Raw genomic sequence first — 27,381 nt, 5'->3', positions numbered from 1 at the left:
AAGCGTGGTCTTTAGAACATCCTTGAATAGAAATCCTTTGAAATCTTAAAATATATTTATCACGAACTTTCTCGAAATTTACTTATCACTAAACATTTCAATGTTTTGTTTAAGATCAACACTCTCTCTTTGATGTTTTTTTTTTAACTTTCAACTTAATCTTTAATTTTTTTATAGGAAGTGACAGAATAATTAAACCGACGCAATATAGAGAATGACCTAGATTAAGTGCTGATGCAATGACGATATCGGAATCATATTAAGCGACGCGCCGGCAAGCGATCGGTCATCAATATTTGAGTAGTATACAGTTGATGAACACAAGCATACGACAATCGTAAACAAAGGCACGTTTCAAATACACTATTTTCACAGTACCGTACACCCGTATACACATCTTTGAATTATCATCGAATATGTTAGACATTACTAGAAAATACGCGTAACAAAAAGTTTATATTTTATATGCCATTATGCTAGTTTAGTTCTTAAATTTGTTTCATTGTTAAAATATTAAGTTAAGATTGAAAATTTTATGTTGATCTCTACATTAAACATAGCATTTCCATATAGCCATCCTAGCCAAATGTAACACTCGCCGTGACCTTGAGTTGATTTCGTCTAGAACAAAACAACCCAAGCGTAGTAAGGATTTCATAGAATAATTTACCAGTATTAATTTAAGCTGTTTATAATGTTAAATTTTATTTTGATTCGGGCTTGTCATCGACTTCAAACCTATCTGTAGCTAGCACATACAAATAATTTTATTTCATCAAGGGACTTGGCGAGCTTACGTCTGCTGCAAATTATGTGACCTACATAATCTTTGTACAAGATCTTCATATAGCATTTCAGAGAAAAATGAAGTTACTTCTTCTTTTGGAAGACAGAAGTAAGACTTACTACTAGTAGTCCCTTACTTAAGGTCATACGTTTTAGCTCAGATACGTTTTCCCTCCTACTTATCGTAACGTGATGAATTACAGAACATGTCATATCAAAAATTTACTTTATTTACATATCTTTATAATATAATTATTAATACATTTATGTACAAGTATTAAAATTAAATGCAAGCGAGATTACGAGAAGAGAATTGTGTAGAGCAAATTTAATTTGCGTGGATTAACCAAGAGAAGTGTACGATGTACCTAAATAAACCCCACGTTGTCTGAAAACTCTCGTCTATTATGAGTGAATATTATTTTAAAATGTTCTTAGTACGTCACTTTGAGATAGATTAAATGAAGTTGCTTCCATAAATACACAACGTAAATAACATTTGTGAAACAATGGTACGTAAATGATAATATAAAACATCATCACGAGTGTCTGAATGGGGAACAATGAAATCCAGTGGGTTATATAACAAAGGCTACTGAAACAGGCATTATTTAACAAAAATACCTTAACGAAATGACCGGTGTCATTAAATATTACATTATATTTTGTCGTACATTAATACTGCTCGACATAACGTCATAACTTTTTTAATAAAATATAATTATTAATTATTCGTAAAAGTTTACGTTTCATTCATTAATATTCTTGGCAATCTTTCCACGATGAAAGGTGATAAGTGATTATTTCAATTACACTTTGAATGGAGTAGAACACGAGGCTGTGGCCGTACTCCCAAGACGCCCTGCATGACCTTCCGTACCTGTTGCTTGCCCAGAGAAAGTGACGCGGCCAAAATGCGCCGCCGCCCTAGGGGATACAAGCGCCTAACGTTTCAACCGATTTGCGGCAAATCATTAATTTTGCTAACAATTTGCGTCTTATTCATTTTAATACTAAAATAATACGTGTATATCTACACACGATAGAATGACAAATTACGTGTCTAACTTCTGTTGAACGCGAATATTCTAAACCAAACAAACGCTCACAGTCTTAAAGTGTGTCTGAACATTGTTATCACTATGCCTAATTTTCAAAAATTGAATCAGATTTTACTTGTATTTAAAGACAATATTCTGAAAAATTCAATTTCTTATATACAGATTTTTATGCATGGTGGGTAGTCTAACACTTCAACACATATCACAAAGGGAGACTGGGGGTTAAAAATTGCTAAAAACATCACGGTCGTGTTGAATGGGCGACCTCAAACATATTTTTTTTTTTGGTCGTCTCAAACCAAAAAGTTAACGCAAAATAATACAAAGTATACTCGTATGTTGTAACAACTAGTGTGTATATACATATGTAACAATTTTAAAGAGATTTCGCAAGTACCAACTAAGACCAATACACAAGGTACCATTAGAGAGAGTGAGTGCAGTCAGACGTGAGCGATTATACGGGTGAATACATTCAAAACTTATCTGCGAAAATAGGGTAAGGTCGCGACTAGCAGGGCAACACTGGCCCGGGGAGCGGCAGTTTGCGCGAGACGCGGTGCTGGCCGCGCGCCGCTCAACCCTAACCCGATCCGCGTATATACGAGTGCGCACTACTACTACTATTATCTACCAAACGCACATTCGATCGGTATTTAAAAATCGAACCCGGTGTACAATATTTGATTCAAATCAATTCGAATCGAATTTTGTAACATTACACGTTTTTATGTTTTTCATAACGTAATTGATATATTAAATGTATGTATTTGGTCGTATATACGTTCGTTCAAACGTTCATCAAACTATTATATTTTTAAATTTAAATTTCTTATCGAAGAACACTTAGATGCTATTGAAATATTAAGATCGACGCTTGCATTTATTGACAATGAACTTTCATATATGACATTAATGCGAAGAATAATTTAATTAAAGAATTTGCCCTATAATTTTACTTTTCAGAAATTTCATATAGACAATCATTATCTTTAATTTATTTTTTAACAACTTACCCAAAATGTTTATGTATTGAACTTCGATTAAAATAAAACTATCTGAAAATTTAAGAAGATTCTTGTCTAAATTTTGAAGTCGATTCAAGGAATTCTACCTTAGCGTTTTAAGTAAATTGAATCTAAGTAGAAGTTCGACGTAATTTGATCTCACTAAATAAAATCAGAGAACCTTTGCGGTCGAAAATTGTTAATTTCAATAAATCTGCAATCTACTGAGATGATCTTTCCTGGGATAACTCGGAGCGCAACAGTTAGCTCGTAATCTTTCCTCGTTGTGTAAAATTTTTCACAAGGTATTTACATTTTGTCACTGATATTACAGAGTGTAATGTATTTTTTTCCTTTCTTTTAGTCGTAAAATAATATTGTCTGCTAACATCTACTTAACTTTTCACCTATCTATATTATATAAAAAATCCATTAAATTTGTCGCTTAGAAATTAAATTAATTAAAGCGAATACTGTAAGCTTAATTATATAATATCATGCGACAAAACTGTCTCTGTATTTGATAATAAATAACATAAATAATATTTCTAATAAATAGTAAGTAAATAACATTTCTATAAAGGGTTTATTTGTATCTATATAAATAATAGCAGTTTTAATCAATTAGTCACTCATATTGCAAATTGTCTGTAGCTGTCTAAGCGTTGAGTCGTAGAATTCAGTTTTATTAACACATGCGCTAATATTAGGTCGGGGAAAAAGTTTCTTCGTATTTAATATAGAAGAAATTTATGGTAATATTTTACAAAATTTATTTTATTAAACATTAGTTATATATGTACCTTTTTGTTCGATAACTTGCCGCTATCTCGTACGCAAAGACAGGATTCCGTTGCTGTAAAAATTTTGAGATTTCTCATTAAAAACCGTGTCAAGTAGTTTTGAAAGTCCTCTCTTGCTGTTAACCTTACAGTACTTAAAGTATCCTGAAGAGACCGAAACAGATGGAATTCTGAGGTTGCAAGATTGGGGCTCTATGGTGGATATATTAAGACTTGCCCGTCAAACTCTCTCAATTGTTATTGAGTAGCTAAAAACGTGTGTAGTCGTGCGTTATTGTGATGAAAGACCGTACCTTTTCTGTTGATCAATTATAGCTGCGTATTTTTAATCTCTTGCTTAAGTCTCATCAGCTGTTGACAGTAGACAAACAAATAGATTGTTTAGCCCAGCGGTAAAAGCTCACACAGAATGATGCCTTTCCGATCCCACCATACACTCAACATTACCTTATTGCGTGTAAACCCGGATTTCGCGATAGCCTGAGCAGCTTGACCGAACTTGATCACGATCTCTTTCGTACATTCTTATCGTAGGTGCTCCACTTTTCGTTACCAGGCATCAATCTCTTCAAAAATGGTTTGATATCATTACGCCTTAAGAGAGAATCGCAAATGAGTGCACAGTCCATTAGGTTGCTTTCAGTGACTCGTGTAGCTTTCAGTGAGTTCATGTTGTGTAGTAGTAACCATATATCGAGCTTTTTTGTATAGTCAACATTTTTCTTGACTAAAATATCATTTTTCCTGTATTTTAAAGTAAAACTTTAAACTTTTAACTGTTCATGATATCAAAACCAGCCAGCAAGAAACAATATAACCAAAAAGATTTTATTGCAAGCTTTTACTAGAAAATACGAAAAGACTTTTTCGCCGACCTACTTATATGTAACATAGTAAATTCTTCTACTCTATAGTTTTTGGTTCATCTGATTTAAAAGAGTTAGTACTTATTTCACTTGTTGCTGAGTAAGTTTATCTTGCACATAAGTTTCTGATAGTTTTTAGCAACAGATGTTATATACGCCCTTAAGATTTATTTTACCTCAATGAATAAATTGAAACTTTTGAATTCACTGGTAGTGGGGTTTATACAAATGTTTGTTTGATTTTTTCGTAATCAACGAGGATTAATTTTAATCAACGTTTGTCGTTGCGATGTTTTCAAGAGATTCGTACAAAAATCCCAAAGGATCGCCTGTACGGAATCGAGCTACGCAGTTCTTTAAACCCACTTTGCATAGAGAATGTACGGTGGGATAAAAAAGAAGCAAATTTAGCAAAGTTTTTACCGTCGTATAAGAATTAAATGTGTAGTAGACATTTATAACAAACCTTTAATTGAGATTTCTTCAATAGAAACGACCGTCATAGCTCGTATGAACAATATTTATACTAAAAGCTCTTACACATTTATCCACACAAATAAAAAAAACAGTTGTTTTCCGTGATTATTTCTTTTTTTAATTTCTTGTAATCAAACCTTGCCCTAAAATGATATAAGTTTAATTGGCCCGTAGGCGCAGTTTGCAATGACCTTGTTTTTGACTTCGGGGGCTGTGGGTCCTATTTCCGCCCCAAATCTAGCTATCATATGTGTATTATTTTTTCGAATATTTATCAAAATAAATTGATGTATATCAGCAAACTGTTACCTTTATCGTAGGAATTAAATTACCTGCCTTAGTACCGTATGTGTAAAAAAAAATACCAATGTAATTGAATCTTATATATTAAAACAATTTGAGACGTAAATAAACACCCACAATTACGTTCTGTAGTACGCTACAACCGACGCCCACGCACCGTCTGTGCACGGTCTGGCATTTTACTTTTAAATCAATAGTAACGTCTACATTTTAAACTTTAATATTATCTTTTCGTTTTTTCTATATTTATGGATATATTAAATATGTATGCCGATATAATACATCAATACTTTCACTACTTCATTGTATATTCCAATACTGTAGATTACTAGAGATTATAGGCCTAATTATTTTGATAATTTTTTTCTTTTACGTCTTTTATATATCTGAAATGTATATTACTAATTTATTTTAAATTTATACTTCATAACTCTAAAACTTATAAGAAACTATAAGCCTTATTATTTTCTTCTACTTTTATTATATGGCCTACTGCTTATTAAATTAACTATGGAAGATGGCTTGCAAACATACAAAAAAACTCGTATGATCTTTGCATGAATGTTAATTTTCATAAATTTGAAATGTGAGTAACACTCGAAAACATCCCGTGTAAATCGTGACATGTACCGTGGTATATTTATATCACGTAGAGTCTTTATCTTACTTTAGCTTGAAACATTCATACGTTTCGGTGATTTATTTAACTAAGACTTTGTATATAATATTATATAAGGTAGACACTATTTTTGACGTCATCTGCGTTGTTGTGGTGGTTTTATGATTGGTTTGATGGTGATAATTTCTGTTTTACTATCAAAAATTAAGAGTGTTATTTCATCAGTTTAGTAACGCTTGAGATGGCGTACAGACAATCGTGTTTCTGCTGTAGTGTGTATAAAGAATAAAAGATAAGAATATATTTTATTTCAAATATTTATATTTAACAAAACGCTACTATAATTACATAAAAAGAGCACTGCATACTGTGTTAAATATGTGGACACTGCGAAAAAAATATAAAGTACTTATTTACATATTTGATTATTTATTTAGTACTATTTTGAATCTAATTTCAGTATATTTTTTTTACAATTAGGTTGGCAAACAAGCGTACGGCTCACCTAATGGTTCCGATTACTGTAGCCTATAGAAGCCTTCAACACCAGAAACATCGCAAACGTGTTGACCCTACCCTAGGAGCTCTGGTTACCTTACTCATCACAGGAACACAATACTGTTTGAAAGCAGTATTATTTAGCTATGATCATCGGTAAGGTCGAGGTACTTTCCCCGTCGGGCTGCTTCAGATTTTGAGCAGGATATTTCCTACTGTGTCCTACCTCAGTTATTAAATTCAAGATAAGTTATGTAAAATAGTATAGATTAGTACCTGTGTAAAAAGGCTATACGCACTAACCTCCCACCTTAAGAGTAATCAAGCTATATCTATAAATTAATCGAAAATAATAATTCTGTGCAACTGCGCTGGATTTACTACACTTATTCTGCTTAAGTTAAAGCCTAAACGCCTCCATTTATTGCTTTTTTTTATTTGAAGCTATTAAATTTATTTTGCGATTAAAACCGTAAAATATCCCGTTAAACCTATTTTTTAAACCTATATTATCACTATAACACTATTTATTTAGATCAAACAAATTCAAAACTTTACACTTATTTTTTGTTTGTTCAATTACTATACTTTACTGCCTTTTAACTAAGCAGTACAGAAGTAGTATAGATAGTAACGTACTATTAAACTACTAAATATTTCTTCTTCATTCATTTATCGATTCACTATTTTGGGATTCAAATATTGAAAAACTTTAAGCCTATTTTACACAAAATAACTTTTGGTTTAATTATTAAATGGATATTTTCTAGCAATTTAATTAAAAATTTAGAAGACATTTGACCGTACACAACTTAGTGATTCTCTTTGAAACAGCAAAGCTAGCTTATCTTGGATATAATGTAGTCAGTTTATGGTTGACTTTAACTATGTTGCTCAATAAACCAATGTAAGAAATTCTTGTATCTATTGCTTTTGGTGTTGCAAGCGTCTATAAGCTAAAGTAATCGCTTACCATCAGTTACAATACTTTCTCGTTCAATTATTTCCTACTTAAGCTTTACTTAAAAATCATAGATAAACTCTCACACAATAACATGTGTATTCACACACACACACACACACACACAAACACAAAGAGACATACACACACTCACACACATACACACATACAGTCACACAAACACACACACACAGAACACTTACACTTAGTTTTAATTATAAAGCTTAAAATGTTAAAATGTTATGTGTACTATAGTCTTGTCATCCGTAAGGGAGGTAGCGAGTCATTCCGAATACAGGTGTCTCTGACTACTTACTGGGAAGACTCGGTGATGAATTGTACCAGAGATTATAGAAATAAATGATTTTTTTTTTATCAATACAAGTTGTATGACAGCCTTAGTATGTATGTATAAAAAAAATGACAGCATAATGGTGGATAGGATTAAAAGCTTCTTAAATTTTAAATTGCAGTAACATGAGATAATGTGCTTAAATTTTTGTTATTATTACAATATATAAGTGAATTATGTTAAAAAAAATGAATATTAGAAAGCCGTATATTTCACGTTTTACTTATAAATATGATTATAATTGTAGTTTTGTGTATTGGAAAAACATAAAGTCGAATTATAACTTACGACTGGGTTTATAAATTTTTAGATTTTAGCTTAAGATTTATTTTCATTATAGATTTTAGACATATAAAGATCTGTTGATAGTTATAAAATTAAATATTTCAGAATATACAAAAGCAATAACAAATATAATTCAAATCAGACAACGAAAACCGACCTATAATTATATATATTATATATTATATTATATAATTTATTTTATAATCTCCCATTATTTTTACTGTGAAGTTTTAAAAGTGACGTTTTACTAGTGTCTAAAAAAAATTAACTGGTCATATTTTTTTTAATATCGTGAAGAAATGAAACTATATTAGGAAAAATGAGTGGGTTGGGCCCTCCTGGTGTGTGGGCTGCTCAGAAGAGGCTCGAGTCCTGGGCTAGAGCAGCAAGGGAACGAACGTCGAGTGCCAGTAGCGGTCAGAGCCACAACTCCACAGACAGCTTCGGTGATGACAAATCTCATGGCAGTCCAAGTGTATGTATTTATTTCTGAAAAAACGGTATATATATATATACGAATTTATTTGCTCATGTATATACTAAGCCACTAACTTTACTTTATATTTCCTCCTTTTTTTTTATTCTTTATCTGAATTTTACTAATACCCGATTTTGCACACCTACAAACCTCTGCTCTTGTACGTCCTAAGGTTGGCTGGTAGAGAATGCTTTTAGCATTAAGCCCGCCTTTTGTACAATTCTTTAATGTATTATGCAATAAAGTATTAATAAATAAATAAATAAAAACTTATTATCAAATAAATAAACGACTCACACTCAATGGTATCCAAGATTAGAAGGAGGATTTACTGCTGTGTCTGGAATCGGGAAACCCAAACAATACACAAGTACATATTAATATATTAATAAGGCTATAGTACCAAGGCTGAAACATTGATCCTAACATCGCTCTCTCGCAGTTCACTTCGGAACGTAGCGCTAAAATTTAAATGTTATTTATGTACTTTCTTGACATTAATGTGGTTACTATTAAATGAGGTAGTTTTATGTGATCATGTTTCCGTTTTTCGTAACAAACCAAAAACAGGTAACAAACTAAAAACAGGTAACATTAAATGATTGGTGTTTGCTTCTTAAGTAACGATATAAGGTGCGATATGAGAAAATATATAGGGAGTTGAATCGTGGGATACGACGCTGAGCAGTGATGCTCGATATGGATATGTTAGCACCATTTACTGTACTGAGTACTAATACGAATAGCAAGCGTCGATTTACATTTTGATTTAGACTGTTATTTATTTATTTATTTATTTACACTTTATTGTACACCAAACTTTTATTGGTTAATTTTATTATAATTTAATTAATTTAATAGAATATTACAATTTTAAATATTACGGTAACTGTTCTTAGTCGTAGTCGCGTTTAGGAACGTGAGACATACACTTTTTTTTTTCAATGAAAAGATACGAATTGGTTTAATCAAATGTAATGATCAGTAGTAAAATAATAATAGTGACAAGACTTTGGTAATAGACACAATTCATACGTATCAAGGCTAGGAAAAAGAAGCAAAGTTTCGCTATAAACAGGAATCAGAGTCACTCAGTCTGGAGCATTAACCTCTGTGCAAACAAGTCATTGATAGCATTAATACTTTGTTTCAAAAGGTTTTACGTTTAGGAAACTTATTTGCTTATCTTTATGAATAATAATGTATGTAGAAATGCTATGAGAACTCTGGAAATGTAATGAAATTGCTTATTCATTTATGTTATTATGCACATTTAACAATATAGCAATCTGTTCTTCTTCACCTCTAAGTTTAATTTTTTTAATAACCATACTAAGCCTATTTATTTATCTTAGATCAATTTCAATAGAAAATAGAAAGTCTGATACAAAAGTGATACGGATTTTTAGATATGGCAGAATATTATAAGATACAATTACCTAAGATGTAAAGTTATGACAAGTATTTGCCAATCTTTTAATCTGTTTAACGGAGGTAGGGCACAGTAGGAATTTCCTGCTCAAAATATGGAGCATCTCGACTGGGGTATTACCTCGACCTTACAGAAGACCACAGCTAAATAATACTGTTTTCAAGCAGTATTGTGTTCCTGTTGGTGAGTAAGGTGACCAGAGCTCCTGGGGGGGATTGGGGATTGGGTCGGCAACGCGCTTGCGATGCTTCTGGTATTGCAGGCGTCTATAAGCTACGGTAATCTTTTACCATCAGGTGAGCCGTACCTACGCTTGTTTACTGAACTAGTGATATAAAAAATCTTGACGTTAATGTTATATTAAAATTTAATAAAATCTATTTATTTAAGTGTATTAAAATCTAATTAATTTATTTGACGTCGATACCTATCTAATATTTAATAAGTTTGTTGAGATAAATATTTAATTAACATACTTAAATAAAAACTCATCAAAGTTATTAACGCGGCTTGCTCAAAGCTGGATGGAACAGTATAAAAGTTTAAGATGTTAATTTTTCATAGCTGTTTATCCCACAACAAATTTCCTTAAAGATTGTTTTTAATTGAAAACGTAATAACGTTCGTCATTTTATACTTATATTAAGTATGAAAATATGTGTATAAATAAAAATAAAAAACCGGCCAAGTGCGAGTCGGACTCGCGCACCGAGGGTTCCGTACAAACAAAATTATTTAAAATAATTTTACTATCTAATGTAACTAAAAATTTATGTTTTTTGCAATTTTTCCTTTATCTGTGCTATAACACGTTGCTTCGTACCAAATTTCAAGATTCTGAATTTACGGGAAGTATCATGAGGGTTTTGATTCCCTTGCGAGTGTCGAAAACTTGAAGCATAAACAGCTATATCTTTTGATTGCGTTGGCTTAAAAGTTTGATTTTTATACAGCTCCAACGGACAGTAGACCTGAGTATTTGATATAAATTTTAGCTCAATATCTCCATGCGTTCCTGAGAAAAAGGGTCTTGAGAGACCGACGGACAACAAAGTGATCCTATAAGGGTTCCGTTTTTTTTCTCCTTTTGAGATACGGAATCAAAAAAAGCTGAAATTTGTTACAATAAGATTATTTGTGTTTATATTATTTATCTTACTACTATTTAAACCGCACATTCACATATACTATTACTTATACTCTTCGCCAGCTACGCCAGCGATTTCATAATTTCTAATCTCGAGGGAAGATCTAAACGTAAAGTTATTGTATATGACTATTATTTCCACATGTTTAAAGTTGCTTAACGTGCAATGGAACGGGCTATGCTTGAGGTTCTTCTCAAAGATAGAATAAGAAACGAGACTATCCGCGAGAGAACGAAAGTAACCGATATAGCCCACAGAATTAGCAAGTTGAAGTGGCAGTGGGCTGGTCATCTGTGTCATGGGACCGATGGCTGTTGGAGCAGACGAGTTCTGGAGTGGAGACCGTGTCTTGGCAAACGCAGTGTGGGACGTCCTCCGCCCCGTTGGACCGACGATCTACGTAAGATTGCCGGTGTAGGCTGGATGAGGATTGCGGAGTACCGGGATGTCTGGCGCGAACTTGGGGAGGCCTATATCCGTGCACTGCAATAGGCTGAACTGAATGTCTATTATTTTGGACCTCCGCCTGTCTTCGCATAAAAACTCGTTTTAATCAATTTAGTAATTTTTGTGTGAATACATAACAAACAGCCATCCATCAACCCACACAAACTTTCATTTATAACATTAGTACCAATTTCTCAACTAAATTAATTACCGAAATTACTCAGGCGGTTATCTTTTACGCTCTGATCTATTTTTCATTTACGTCGCTAACCTCAACCGTTACAAATCGAACCAGCTAGTGCAAAGTTTTTAATTACGACTTCTGTTTAACGACAGAACACAAACGAGGAACTTTTCACTATTTTTTCTTTTTTAGAGTAAAGTTCAGCCTAACTAATGAGGCACGTTCAAACTCGTTTGCCATTTATAAGGGAGTAAATTTTAAGCAATAAAAAATTGAAATTAGGTTATCATTAAACAGTTTGAAATCACAAATATTACCATTTAAAAATTGAGCGATGCAATTTTTTATATTAAAAACTAAAAAAATTGTTCATAATCGAATTAATAGCAAATACTCATAGTGTTGTAACTTTTACTTGCAACCGCTTGAAACTTGTCGATCAAGTCAATAATTATTATTTTAACGACAACATAAGCAACGTTTGTCTTGATATTTCTTTACATCGTCTTTGGAAACACTTTCCGAATTTTACTTTGAAACAAGAAAAATTGTTCATACAAATAATAATAACCTCATTGTACATTTGTTTCCTTGCTTACTTTCTTTCTCCGCTTTTTATATTAATTGCTCGCAGCTTTGTGTGTTTGCGACAGCCGCGGCCTTTATTTAAATTTAAAATTTCATTAACGTGTAAAACATTAATTTCCGGCATGCTTACTTCGTAAAATAAATTAATAATTAAATACTGAGCGGTTTTTTTTAACTTTGTTTTAATTTTGTTAAAGCTTTGTAACCATAATTGTAATTTTTACTACAGTAATTGTAATTACTATATTTTAATACTAGCGACATCTATTCGTCCATATTTTTTTACACGATAAGTAATCAGTAATCAGCAACATATCATTTACTAAGAGCTTCTCCGAAACACGCTGTATCCTGTGGTATAAGTATTATTCCGATCGGTTCCATTTATTAGTATGGATGGATTTGACAATAATAAGACCATCTTTGGCTAAGCTACGCTACGTTATTTTTCTGGTTTTTTGTTTAATTAACATTTTGTAAGGAATTTTTTTAATATATTGATAATTTTTTTTAGTATAATTGAAGTTGAAAGTGAAGTGAAAAGTAGCATCACTATATATAGTAACTAGCTGACCCCGCAAACATTTATTTGCCATATATTATACACATTATACACCCCCTAAACCCCCCCTCTCTCCCTCCCCTGAAGTGTTCCCGATACTTAGCCGATTCTTAGACCTACCCGACATACACACAAAATTTCATAAACATCGGTCCAGCCGTTTCGGTGAAATATGGTAACTAACATTGTGACAGGAGAATTATATATGTCACCAATATTTCACAGACAAGCTAGTATACTCTTCGATTAAAAGGATTGCTAGTTTGTTTTACCACGGTATTGGGTAGCGGATTGAATGAAAGTCTTAAATTTCATTCAGAGACCGTTTCTTCCTTGCGATATATATTTCCAACGCAAAATAAATTGAGAATACAATTTAATGAAAGTCAAAAGTAAATCAAAATTAATAGACAGTATTTTAATTAAATTTAATGTACATACATTAATACGGACTGTATTAATAATTTATTTTTTACTCCACAAGAGTTGCAAAAACCGTACGGTCGGTAAGCGGATATTGCAACCAATGGGACCGCAAATGCAGCAGTGCAACACTAACGTTGTAACCGCGGTCTCGATCCTAGCCCCAAGGCGCTTTGGCTATCTTAATCATCACAGGAACACATTACAACTTGAGAACAGTATTATTTAGGAGTGGTCTTTTGTAAGGTTGAAGTACTTTCCCTGAACAGCATCATCTTCCTGCCCTTATCCCACTTATGTACGGTCGGCACAGTTTTCCTCTTCCATTCCTCTCTATTATTCGTCACTTTAGCGCTTACTCCTTTCTTTCTCATATCCTCACTCACACAATCCATCCATCGCTTTTTTGGTCTGCCGATTGCTCTTCGTCCTTCGACATTTATCCCTAACAATCTTTTACCAACATAGCGTTCATACTTCCTCATTACATGTCCATACCACGCTAACTTGCTACTGCTGCTGCTTGCTGCTTGGGTGATACTTTCAAACTTCCCTGAATAGCCTTTACCAGTAAATACTGTGCACCTTTCTACCTATAGGTATGTCAACATGTACTTACTTTGAAAAATATAATTAAAATAATGTGAGCTATCTAGGAAACGTTGATCTAATCATAAATCTCAGAAACAACGGAGATGGATTGGAATGTTATAATCTGCCACAATATTTCAATCGAGATTTCCTATTTTTCCATTCACACCTTGAGATTGATACACTAACATTATTCCTTTTTATTTTCAAATAGCAAAGAAAAATAAAACCTTTCTTACTTCTTCTAATTCGGTATTAATTCTGGATACTAGCAATACCCGTGCTAATAATTCGGTAGTAAAAAGTAAAAAATTAATAATAAAAAATTAATAAAGAATAATAATAATAAAAAGTAAAAAAATTACCGACCGTCAATCATGTTGACGTTGTTTCAAAATTAAAGCCGTCATATACATAATTTTAATAATTAACTAATTTACAAAAACAAAAGCAACAATAATTTGTTTAGTTGTCAATGCCGGTAGAGCAAGCAATTATATTTAAAATGATATTTAATTTATGTGGAGTAATTGTGATGTTTTTTTCTAAAAAGAAGGCAAACATCTTAACCTTAGTGTATTAATATATATGATAACTATTACCTAAATATATCTCGGATGAAACAGCGAGTTACATGTGTGTCTATGTTGTTTCTTAAAACAAAATACAAATACGTCGAGTTACAGCTCTTTGAAAGGAAAACGATTCTTTTATTTTGGAGCTCGTTCCTCATTACTTTCGGAAGAACGTTTTAAAAGGACGCCTTCAGCCATTTAGAAGGTGAACATTTCTAAAGCGAAATTTTATGAGAAAATTTTATGTAGAACATGTGTCTCATTTTATTGCAAAAGTATCTATGAAACACGTCTGTAATGATCGCTAAAATGAATTTATAAAATTAATATATATAAATTTGTGCACATAACATTTACTGAAAATATTATTATAATATATTGTCGTAAATCTCTAGTTTATTAGCAAACTATCACTATTTTTTTAGAATCATCTATGTAGAAATACAAAATAATGCAATATAATTGTGTTTGCAGGCAAACGAAGAAAAACCGACTTCAATTATATCGACAAGTAATACAACATAGGTAGACGAAAAAATAGTCAAGTAAATACGCATTATCAAAGATTACTCCAAAAGTTGTAATCAGATCTCGATGAAATTTAAATGTCACCACATGATAAGCATAGGCTTTCGATTAAATTAAAAATCATTAAAATCGGTACACCCAGTAAAAAATTATGCGGATTTTCGAGAGTTTCCCTCGATTTCTCTGGGATCCTATCATCAGATCCTGGTTTCCTTATCATGGTACCAAACTAGGGATATCTCCTTTCCAACAAAAAAAAAATATTTATCAAAATCGGTTCATAAATAATATATATATATATATATAATTATACGGTCGAATTGAGTAACCTCCTCCTTTTTTGAAGTCAGTTGAATAAAATTCATTATTGTAAGACTCGAGATTTTTATGTATTTGATTATTCTAAATAATAAATATTACATTAATTAATGTCATTATAGTATAGCAGAATGCATTAGGGTGTGAACAACAAAGCCAATTAGAGCGAGTTTCGAAGTAGGTACTCGTAAATTATAAGTGAACGAATGACCAAGAACTAACCCAATAATAAACGTCGGTTAGGAGACGCCTGAGAATCCCTTTACATTATTTATGACTTAATTTAAATCATTGTCTCATCCAAAATTTACTTGAAAGTTTAACAAAATTAAATGTTGTGTCACTTTATTGAATTGCTCTAATTTATATGGCACAATAGACCACTGAGGTTGAGTCGACAAAGTCCAATGAATTATTAAGACACCTGAGCTGACGAATATATGAATCCTAATCGTAAGATCTATTCGCATTTGGATTATCCAAGCATAATTTTAAGATGCCAAACTCCTTTAAATTAACTCTGGTAATCTGTTGCTAAGGTGTTAATGTTCCTTCCTTTCCTGTGTTTTAGACAACAAGCTGACTTAGATTTATTATCTACGTTTTGAAATCTAAATTAAGAAACCTCTTACTTCGTATGCTAGTAATCTACATTGTTTTTTACACATTATTTTGTATTTTATTTCACAATATTTAGTCGGTATACTGTTAATTATATGTAGAAACTAAATTTAATAAAAGTAAGTCACATAGTCAAAGAATAAAATCTTTAAAGTTTCTGCAATTAAAAATCGTTGCGTTATATAAACAGTTCATCAAGTGAGTACTATATATTCAAAAGTGAAAGTTAACATAATCCGAAAAGTAAACATTTATTCATACATTTAACTAATCACGAAATCTCGAAAAAACTAAATAACCAATCGCAAACTTTAAAAAAAAATACGCAACCTGACTCTCTGTAAAGGATAAAATGGGGGCTTAAAGTTTTTACAGTATTTTTCATTATTTAATTATTGCCTCCACTGGTGACATTTATATTAGTTTTTAATAGTGTTGAAATTACATACAGGTTTGTGTTCAAATGGGCATGTGTTGAAGATCATCCATTTACAGTAAATTAAAGCTATTGGATATTTAACAATATCTCACTAATGATTATCAAAATATTAATGTTATGGTCTACCAAGCTACTGCTTCTGAAAACCTATAATATAAACGAAATATTGAAATGAAAAGTACCTAAAGCCAGAGAAGATATTCGAGTAATATAGCAAGAAAATTATTAACCGTAGCAGCAGTTTGTGAACGTGACGTGATAGGAATGGTCACTAACGAGCACACACGACTTGCCTTCCAAGCTGGCGCCACACCCAGCTAGATACAAAGTAATCTAATTAATCTTAAGCTTTCATATAAAACTACAACATTTTGCACTAACGAATACCTAAACTGTTGAACTTTGCTATAATATAATAGTACACGTTACATTTACATATTTAGACTGTTTGAGAAATACAAATTTCTAATTCACTTTAATTTGGCTAACATTAAATTAACTTTATTTTAAATGTCCGAAATTTATCGGTTAAGATAAAAAATTGAATACTGTTAATTTTTCATCACATTAAATTTTCGTATTTTTTGTGGTTTAAGTTACGTTTATTATGTTGTGTATATTAATAATTCTCGAGTTTAAAATAAAAATAGATATTATAGAAATGTTTTAATAAAAATATATAGACTTCTTGTACATGAAATTTGTCATTTCTTTTAAATCCCGTTAACGAATAGCGTGTCGTTAAAAAAGATCTTTCAATATCAAGTTGAAGTGTCTTTGATACTTTTCATATTGTATTTTTAATCCCCATAATTAATACAGCAAAAACAATATTTGAATAAAATCATATCAATTAAAACAACAAGTTATGTTTGCAAACTACTGTTAAAAGAACTTAGTTATATTTTGAATAATAATAGAAAATGAAACTTTATTTAAATCGATTTTCTTGTTTCAGAACATTTTAGTGAGAGAAACTTACTCGAATTATTTTGTTATGTATTTTGCTTTACCGCTCTTGTTTTAGATATACTAATTATTATTAAGTATCTAATTTTAAAGTTTTATATACGTGTTTCAGTAACTGTTTTAAACTTAAAATTAATATACACGTATTACATTTCAGTGATATTGTTAAGTTAACCTTGCTAAAATAAGAGCAATTTTTTTACGACTACGTTTCATAACCGTCGTCTGTCCCTGGATAAAAAACACCTACTCTCACTTGCACGGACGCACGGATTTAATTATTAATTATTAATTATGACACATTCATGCCCGATTCGTAAAACTCGGTGACGTTACCTGGGCACTAGACTGTTCACTGCATCCTTAGTTTAGATATTCAATGACATATCTTTCAATTGTTACAGGAGATGCTAATATCCAAGGAGCAGTGCCGCGTCCAGCCACTGAACGAGAGTCGGACTGCCACCTCGCTGCCGCACGCGAGACTCGCTCGCACTCCATCCATTTCATCTCAGAGCAGCCTCGATAGCGGAACTTCTAGAGCCACTGTAAGTTAATTAAATTGTATATAAGTAATTAAAACTCCGAATATTACAAAGAACTTTACTGTTTTTTGGATCTAGATAAGATTCTATGCAAATTACCAATTGCAGTAAATTTATAATTGTTTTTTGGACACTTATTTGTGTTTACATGTAATTTATTATAAATGTTAGTCACAGAGTACTAAACAGTGATAATTATTTTTGCTGTACACCTCAACAGAGTTAAATATTGAGTATTACGATTACCGTTATGAGAGCTGAGCTTTGAACGCAGCAGGAACATTTAGTTACAAATAAGTAGATACTTACTTAAAAAGAAATTGAAACAAACCCGCTAAAGCTTGCACCGATGAACGTAATATCAAAAATGTTTACTAAACGTCGAACATTCGAAATTGAAAGATATATTTTTAGCTACTGCGAGTTTCAACGCCCTATACGAAAGGAAAAAAATTAAAACAATGAATATAAAAAAGTTAAAGCTATTTCCTACTAAGGTCAAGAAAATAAAATTAATAATTCAATTTAATTAATGATTGGAAAGAACGGTATTAACATCAAGTTTCATCCACTTTAAATTTTAAAAATGTAAAAAAGTATCTTATCAACGATTGAAAATTTGAAAAAGATACGTAAACTTATAGTAGTAACACCGAAAAAAAAAACCTTTTCCACTATTATAGAACAACTATACCGGTAAGCAAAAGCGTATAACTATACCTACAAATATGTGAAATGATAAAGTAATACCTACAAAATATATGAAAATTTGCTATTGAGATGAAATCAACAAATGCAAATACGATTTTCCAGCAAGCTCGTAGTTTATACGTGCACTTTTGTACACCAAGCTTTCTGTATACCCGTGGTCGGCTTTCTCTTTGAGCGCCCCGTACAGTGTCAATTGGCATAAAACATTAAGCTTACTGGCCTGGGGCGTATTTACTATTTACGTTCGTTTCACAATGGTATTTGTATGGTAGATCAATAACTGCACAATAGTCGTATTAACATTTTTTTTAAACTACTATTTCAATATCGAGTGATGTAATGGTAGTTTCAAAATAGAGTACTAGTTACATATTTGTATAATAACAAAATAAATAATATACAATAATAATACTGGATATGCTTATACGAAAAATTTTGTCCCTAACTACCTACGTATCGCACAGAATTAGTAGTTAATTCTTTCTTAGGGCAATGGAATGATACTTTTGTAAAAAAGTATACTTTTTTTTCTATAACTTTCGACTTTCTATCGCATTTCATAAGAATGTATATAAAATATATCTACTTGTCTAACTTTTAATAAATTTGTAATATATAATAAAGTTGATTACGCTGCATCGTTTGAAAAGAGAAAAAGCCACTTAGAGAAAATAAAAGCCTCACTTAACTCCGTGTTCTCTGTATCGGAGGTTGATGAAATCGAACTGTAATCATAAAAAGGTAAAGGTACTCAATCGTAAGTCACCTAAAACAAAAAATTTCAATAACTTCATACATTTTTTCATTTTTTCACGAAAACAAAAAGCACTGGTTCGATATCGTTATGGAGATATTCGTGGTTAACTTTTGACGTTTCAATAGTGTTCTGTGAACTGCTGTTCAACTCAGTACGTCCGCTATATTAGACACGTAAATGCGGCAACGCAGCACTTGACAATATACCTCCTACTCGTATAAATAACGACGAATACAAGAGACGTAATATGCGTAATCGTTGATGATAAATGCAGTCACATTTTCATTCAAGTATTTATGATATAAGAAATAAGATTATTTGATTGACTCAATTTGTAATCAGCCACAAATATTAAATTACGCATTAACTTTATTAAAAAACGTAAATCATTTAACAAAATAACATAATTTTTGCATTACAAACTATAAAATGTAAACATAAATTATTCGGCATTGACATTTCGACATGAAAATTGACCTTCAAAAATAAATAGAGGTACTGCGGATTTGACGTTACATAAGTACATCCTTAAATATCATAAAACTCCACCACATCATACTATTTCAGAAATATAAACATCAGTATTCACTACTGCCTATATAAGTCGCTTAAAAATATTTAAATTGAATCGATAAATCGTTAAAAAGCGTAATTATTATTCAATAACATATGTATTTCGTCAAAAACAACGTAACAGTAACAGTATTTCCTGAATATTAATATTTTATTTTAAGCTACTTTTTATCGTATGAGTCTATCGAAAAAAGAAATAATAAAATTGTATATAATGTAATATAAGTGTCATTAAATCGTTAACATTTTTTACTAGAGTACATATGATCATGAATACTCGAATAGTAAACACGTTTAACATTTCGTGCGAATACCAAGCATCTCATTCATAACTTTCATAACCAACAGGCGATCGATATACTGGTATTTACACAAAAATATGCATATTACTTTTGTAAGAATCGTTTGTTAAGTTATTAAATGTGTTGATATTAAAATTATGGAGTAAAAACAATTAAAGATGTAATAAAATAAGTAACTTTAACCCTCAAATTAAACATTTATAATTTCTAATTCTTATATACTCTACATACTACCAAATATCAGAACGAAACAGTAAATTTATGTGACCCAACAACAGTAATGGTAATAAAATTCTCAAAACTTCAAACGCTGTTACTACCGTTATCGTTCTACGCTATAAAAATAAGAGCTATAAAAATAAACTTGAAGATATTTCCTATTCAACCCCCCCCCCCCCTACCCTTCCCCTGAGTTTGTTAGTTCCTTTTTCTCCCATTAAAGTATAGGATATGTCCGGTAAAAGAATTTTTGAAAATGGTTGTTGTTCTGAACAATACTAATCATTCATCTTTATAATATTATTATAGATGTAGAATACCACAAAAAAAATATCTAAAAAGTATCATCTCTTTAGTTTTACTTACATTGAAATGAATTCTACGACAAGGGTACCGATGCGCTTCACACAACATTCAATTTCCTCGGCAACTATTTGAATCCTACCGGGAATGCTCTCTTTAAATTGGAAACAGTGCATACCGATCTGTCGCTTGATACTCCTCAATTTCTCGCCAGTTAATTTGAAATATCATACCAATATCATACTATAAACGAAAGTCATAATATCTTATATTTATTAATTCTGTTATTGTAAAAATTAAAGCCTTACTTGTTTAGTAATAATGACCTCTGACGCTACTGCTCCTATTTTAGTTTTTTTTTTTTGCCATTAGAAAACTACGAAATTATTTTGAACGCTGCAGATTCGTTTGCAGCTCTGTTAAAATTATCACGGTACGACTTAGTTTATAAGCACAATATCTACCTTTATGAAGCCGGGAGACGTCGAATTTTTCATAAAGAAATACGCGTGAAACCAAAATAATTAAAAAACTCTTTAATGAGACTCCGCTAAGAGCCCACGTAATAAAAACTTTATAACTAAAACAAACACTAAAATGAAACGCTGCAGATGGTCGAAATGTTTTGTTGGAAAGGTCAAAGGGGAAACGTAAAGGAAATAAGGTACTTCTAAACATAATAGTAATGATTTTGGAGTTCGTTCACCGGATACCCGAATTTTACTTCTTTTTAAATATTATTGGATAAATTAATTATATTCTTTTATCACTTAAAGGAAATACAAAAATGTTTTTTATTATATTGTTATGTGTTATTACATTAGCTGTGTGGCTACGGCATTAAATAATATAACCACCCCCTTTCTTCCCGTGGGTGTCGTAAAACGCGACTAAGAGATAACACAGTTTCACTATCACCTTGGAACTTATAAAGCCGATCGATGGCGGGATAACCATCCAACTCCTGGCTTTGAAATACACAGGCCGAAGACGGGTAGCAGCGTCTTCGGTGCTACAAAGCCAGCCCTGCGGTTACCAACCCGTCTGCCCAGCGTGGTGACTATGGGCAACACACATGAGTTCACGTCATTTTTGGCGCGAACTTGTGGAGGCCTATGTCCAGCAGTGGACTGCAATAGGCTGAACTGAAATAGCACATGTACATCTAATACTGTGTGTATGTTATATGATAAAAAAAAGTAAAAAAAATACTCTACTTTATATTTATAATAAATGTGTCTGCACTGATACTTCATAGAAATTACATCTAACCATCACACTCATCTGTGCGTGCCAAGTGTTGACAAAGAGGTACAGAGTATTCTCTTGGTGTTATATTACGTTTCTGCTTTAGTAACTCCGTAATATATTCATACGCCAAACAAGAATTCAGGTCAAACTAGTTTATCTTTGTATGAAGCGGCTTATCCTGGGCGCTTTATCTCGTACTAGTTAACCTAGGAAAAATAGATTGCAATATAAAATTTGCACGAGTCTCAGGGTTAAAGGGTGAACACTCTTTCCGCAAATCAAAACAAGTGTGTACAGTCCTCACCGTCGTCTTGCCTCTAAGCTAACAAAAACCTTAAGCTATCAAAGTAAGTCTTAAGCTATGAAATGTCTTTCACTTATTCCTAAGATTTACTACCATGTCCTCGGAAAAACTAGTCTCTCATAGTAGATATTAAATACCGCAGTTTAAGCAATTTTTTCTCTAGTATAGATAATAATAACTTAAACAATCCTATTTACTTAAAAAAATCTAAATAAATCCTATTTACTTAAATAAAAATCTAAATAAAGAATTGGATCGATGATACGAGAGAGGGAAAAACTTCTTAGCATACCATGGATTCACCGCGCGGATGCCGGGTCCATCGTGTGGCAAAAGGAGAAACTCAGAGCAGTTCCCAGGACTTGCGACCTGGGTGTAGGTTTAAGGAGGCCCCTTTTGAGGTACGCATCAACGCTCACCTTCACTGCTCGAGTTTCCCGCCCTGCCTAGCCAAATTTGGTAGGAACCTGTTAGTGCAGCCTTAGACACTCGTTCTAAAATAGAACTTAGTGCAGTTCTCGACAGGCCAAGGTCTTTCAGAAGATTATAGAGAGATTTTGCTGGTATACCTCTCGCTCCTACTTCTACCGCGTATAAATTAACCACATAACCATTTTTATATGTAAAAATAACGAAAAAAAACATAGATAGATAGTTTGTTTTTAACATTAATCTAATTTCATTAGTTGTTAGCATAGATGTTAGATAGCATGAAACGATAGTTTGAAATAATTATTTTACTACGGACTGAAATAACTACCTATTTGATCAATTAACAAACACAACACGAGGCAGTAGATTTAAAACGTTTTAGGAATTAATTGAAATAGCAAAATGGAAACATATTTAAAAAACTATTCGACTAGCAACGACAAGCTTATAATTCGATTTAGTAAAAGAGGTCAGAATTTAACGAAGATTTCTTTTTGTAAAGTTGCATTAATTCATATAAAAATTAAAACAATATATATTACTTTTTACGCATTTTATAGTTTTCAAAATTACGTAGTTTTATTACCTCTTTGACGTTTGTGGTCAGTTTCAACGACTAATAAATAAAAAAGGTAAGAAAATCGCAAGTCTTTTCATCATTACAGCCTATACAGCCCACTGCTGGACACAGGCCTCAAGTCTACGCCAAAATAACGTGAACTCATGTGTTTTGCCCATAGTCACCACGCTGGGCAGGCGGGTTGGTGACCGCAGGGCTAGCTTTGTCGCACCGAAGACGCTGCTGCCCGTCTTCGGCCTGTAACTTTCAAAGCCAGCAGTTGGATGGTTATCCCGCCACCGGTCGGCATTTTAAGTTCCAAGGTGGTAGTGGAACTGTGTTATCCCTTAGTCGCCTTTTACGACACCCACAAGAAGAGAAGGGGTGGCTATATTCTTTAGTACCGTAGCCATACAGTACCTTACAAGTCCTTTAAACACCGGTAATTCTAACCTTTGAGCATTGAACTTCTATAGCGTGTTCGTTACAATTAAATGTTATACGCTGAGCATTTTTACCTTTTGGTACTGACACAATCAGTGCCAATCACAAAGCAATAAAGACAAAATAGTAACTACAAAATAAACTTACATCAAAAATATAGCCAGTCTAATTTAAACGCTTAAACACAATAAAGGCGATATGAAAAAAATGTAATTAAAACGTCATGTTTTATACGGTTGTTAAATTAAATTAGGTAATTATTATACTGTTATACAAAAGAAATGGAGCAAATAATTAACATTACAATAGCACTTTTTAGTAGACATAGTTAAACGCTAATACTTCTTACTATCATGAATTTCATTACAAGTTTTTTGTGGTTTACACGTCACTTTTATGAAGGAAGATAAAAGTAAATTAAATTTCATGTTATGACTGACTATACGAGCGATCTATAAACTACAAACGTTTATATATCTAGTAGTTAAAGATGCTTAAATCATCTTAGGTTATAGGTACCTACGCTTCAGCCTGTAATATTCCACTGCGGGGCATAGGCCTCTTTCCCATGTAGGATCAGAGATTAATCTACCACACTGTTTCAATGCGTTATGGCGGATATACTCCCTACTATGAGTTACGATCGCTATTAGGTGTACATGATAACAACCCGGACCGACGGCTTAATGTGCTTTCTGAGGCACGGCGGAGAGACCGACAAGGACTGGACAAACACCCAGACCACGGCAAACATCTGTACAGCCAATACAAATGTTTATCATGTGCGGGGATCGAACCCACAACCGCCAGCACAATGGCCACAAACCAGTACTGTGACGACTGCGCCAACGCGGCGTCGCGGATGTAGGTACCTATTACCTACTAGTTACAGCGTTTTAAATTACAAATGTGTTTGCTAGCAAACAAAAAAACCGATTTCAATTATATCAATGTAGTTAGGTAGACGAAAAAATAGTCAAGTTAACACGCATTAGATATAACTCGAAAATTACTCTATCGGAATTTATAATCGGATTTTGATTCAATTTAAATATGACAACATGACAAGCAACACGTTAAAAAGTTCTGAGGTAACATACATTAAAACAACAACGTTTTTTGGAGTCGGTTAATAAAGGTAGGCACAGAAACTGCGTGTGTGTGACGAGATATACCTACACTCAAAAGTCAATTTTATTCCCAGAAAATCATGCTGATTATTTTTTTTTCCAAATTTTATTAAAAATAAATAAAGAAATTCCTGTACGCAAAGAACAGTGCATTAAGAACATGACTGTGTTGCTCAGAGGACGTCTTGGACGTCAGCATCGCTGTCACACAAATTAAATTTGCGTAAAAACGAGTTCAAGTATATACACATACAGCTACGCGTTGAGCGGAGTCGAAGTTGATATTTCGAAGGAGTCTCTTTACAAAAATCGTTCTTTAGTTATTACATTCGAAAGAGTAACCTACTCAGAGCATAGTAACTTTGTAATAGTTATGGCGCGTTGTGGCGCTACGCGTTGGGGCAACGGTCACAACACTGGTTTGTAGCTATTGCGCTGGCGGTTGCAGGTTCGATCCCCGTAAATGACAAATATTTGTATTGGATATACAAATGTTTGCCGTGGTCTGGATGTTTGTGCAGTCCTTGTGGGCCTCCCCACCGTGCCTCGGAGAGCAAGTTAAGCCATCGGTCCCGGTTGTAATGATATACTTACACCTGGTAGCGATCGTTACTCATAGTAGAGAATATATCTGCCAACCCGCATTGGATCAGTGTGGTGGATTAAGCTCTGATCTTTCTCCTAGATGGGGAAAGAGGCCTATACCCAGCAGTGGAATATTACAGGCTAAAGCGAATAGTTATGGAGATATGTAAGTAATGCGCTATAAACATTTATAAAAAACACATCCGGTAAATAATAGTTTAGTAAATTAAAAATCTATATGTAAGATTTAATGCTTTTTTACCAATGGTTTTTTTGTATAAATAATTTTATTTTTTATTTTTTTTATTTTATATTATAAAGGCAACGAGTTTTACGTCTACCTCGTTCGTATTTCTATCTTAATCATATTAAAAAGTTGTACTTAGCATTATTAGCATAATACTCCGTATTGGACACCTTTAAAAAAACAAAAATAGTAACAATCAAAGAAAATAGTTTCAACTTTAGGATAGCGATCTCTGCTAATCAAAGAAAAAAAACTATTTAACTATTTACAAAAACTTAACTTTCATAGTATTAAGTATTGAATTTATCTTCTTAACTCTAGAGTAGAAGAATGATTGATGTCCAATATCGTATCGCTATACAGACCGAGCTGCGAACTTGGTAAGCTGAGAAATAGCAATTTGTTCATTTCTTTTAAAGATTAAATTGTTTTAGTTCAGCGAGTTTCAGGTCTTTAATAGAATTTTAAAAGATAATGTCTATTTACAGCGACTTTGTTTGTGTTGAGTTAAAGTTATTTCAAAGTATTTGAAAGAAAATATTCTTTGTAATTATACATGTAACGAGTTCTAAAAATAATCGTGTCTGCAATATAAATATATATGGCGTTTACAATGGATCGGTATGTAATTAAACCACATACTACTTACCTACCACTTTTTTTTAATAAAAAAATAGTAAAGGAAAAGTAGTAGTTTTAGCAAAAGATAGATTTTTCACTTTTATTCAAATGAATCGGTACTATACTGGTCCTGGAGTGGAGACCGTGTCTTGGCAAACGCAGTATGGGACGTCCTCCGGCCCGTTGGACCGACGATTTACGTAAGATTGCCGGTGTAGGCTGGATGAGGATTGCGGAAAACCGGGATGTCTAGCACGAACTTCACTCATAGGCTGAAGTGATGATGATGATGAATCGGTACTATCGTCGGACATCTAAAGCCATATCGCAAAATAAAATCCTAAATTGATATTTAGGTTAAGATTGTTTTTTCAATCTTAATTTAAACAATACTATAATTTATTTGTTATCGTAATATGCCATGATTGCTGAAATACAAATTAAATTTTGTTCTAAAATAATGAATAATTTTAGTAAATTTAAGACCTGGATAAAAATAGTGTAGAAAAATAGGGTCCAAGAATTAAGTCTATTGATGTAATTGATTCATTTTATTATAGTAGAAACTAAAAAAAATAATGTAGAGATTAAATATATTTTTTGCTACGTTTATAAGTTACATACGCGATGACACGAGCTGCGTTTGTTCTAATCAAGAATTCATCACTGGCTCCCAATCTTTTCGAAGTAATCCCCTTACTTACTAAACTTTATATTATGTTTCGTGGAACATTCACGACAAGGCGAGGGAAGCTTTGGATAATTTAAAACTTGTTTTTAGAACATAATGAGAATATTAGGGGAAGCAAGTTTTTGTAATGGCATTGATTGCTTTATACTTTTTGCTGGTCTTTATTTAATGTTCTTGGGGTGTGTTTGTAGCGTTCTTACGGAACATATAGTTTGAGAACCTCTGCACTGATTGGACAAAGGACCAATAAAATTAATCTGCATTGAAATACACTTGTAATATTTATAATGTATACATTTTGCAACTATCACAACGATTGTCCTTTCCCAGAGGTTGTAATCAACTGTCTATTACATTTTTGACTCTTTTAACACAATTCAAAACTA

General features: G+C 32.4%; 1 protein-coding gene across 1 annotated transcript in view; it reads left to right on the top strand.

Moving 5' to 3' along the window:
• The window catches only part of LOC123670416 (synaptotagmin-5-like), a 68,766-nt gene that overhangs the window by 27,125 nt on the left and 14,260 nt on the right, over window positions 1-27,381 (top strand). The window contains exon 3 of the mRNA XM_045603912.1: window positions 17,726-17,869. Within this exon, the coding sequence (XP_045459868.1) occupies window positions 17,726-17,869 (144 nt within the window). The remainder of the gene's footprint in view (window positions 1-17,725; window positions 17,870-27,381) is intronic.

Source organism: Melitaea cinxia, chromosome 4 (assembly GCF_905220565.1).
Source record: "Melitaea cinxia chromosome 4, ilMelCinx1.1, whole genome shotgun sequence".
In the NCBI taxonomy this organism is placed as follows: Eukaryota; Metazoa; Arthropoda; class Insecta; order Lepidoptera; family Nymphalidae; genus Melitaea; species Melitaea cinxia.
The sequence above is the reverse complement of the archived record's forward strand: the minus strand, read 5'-3'. Positions and strand labels throughout refer to the sequence as shown.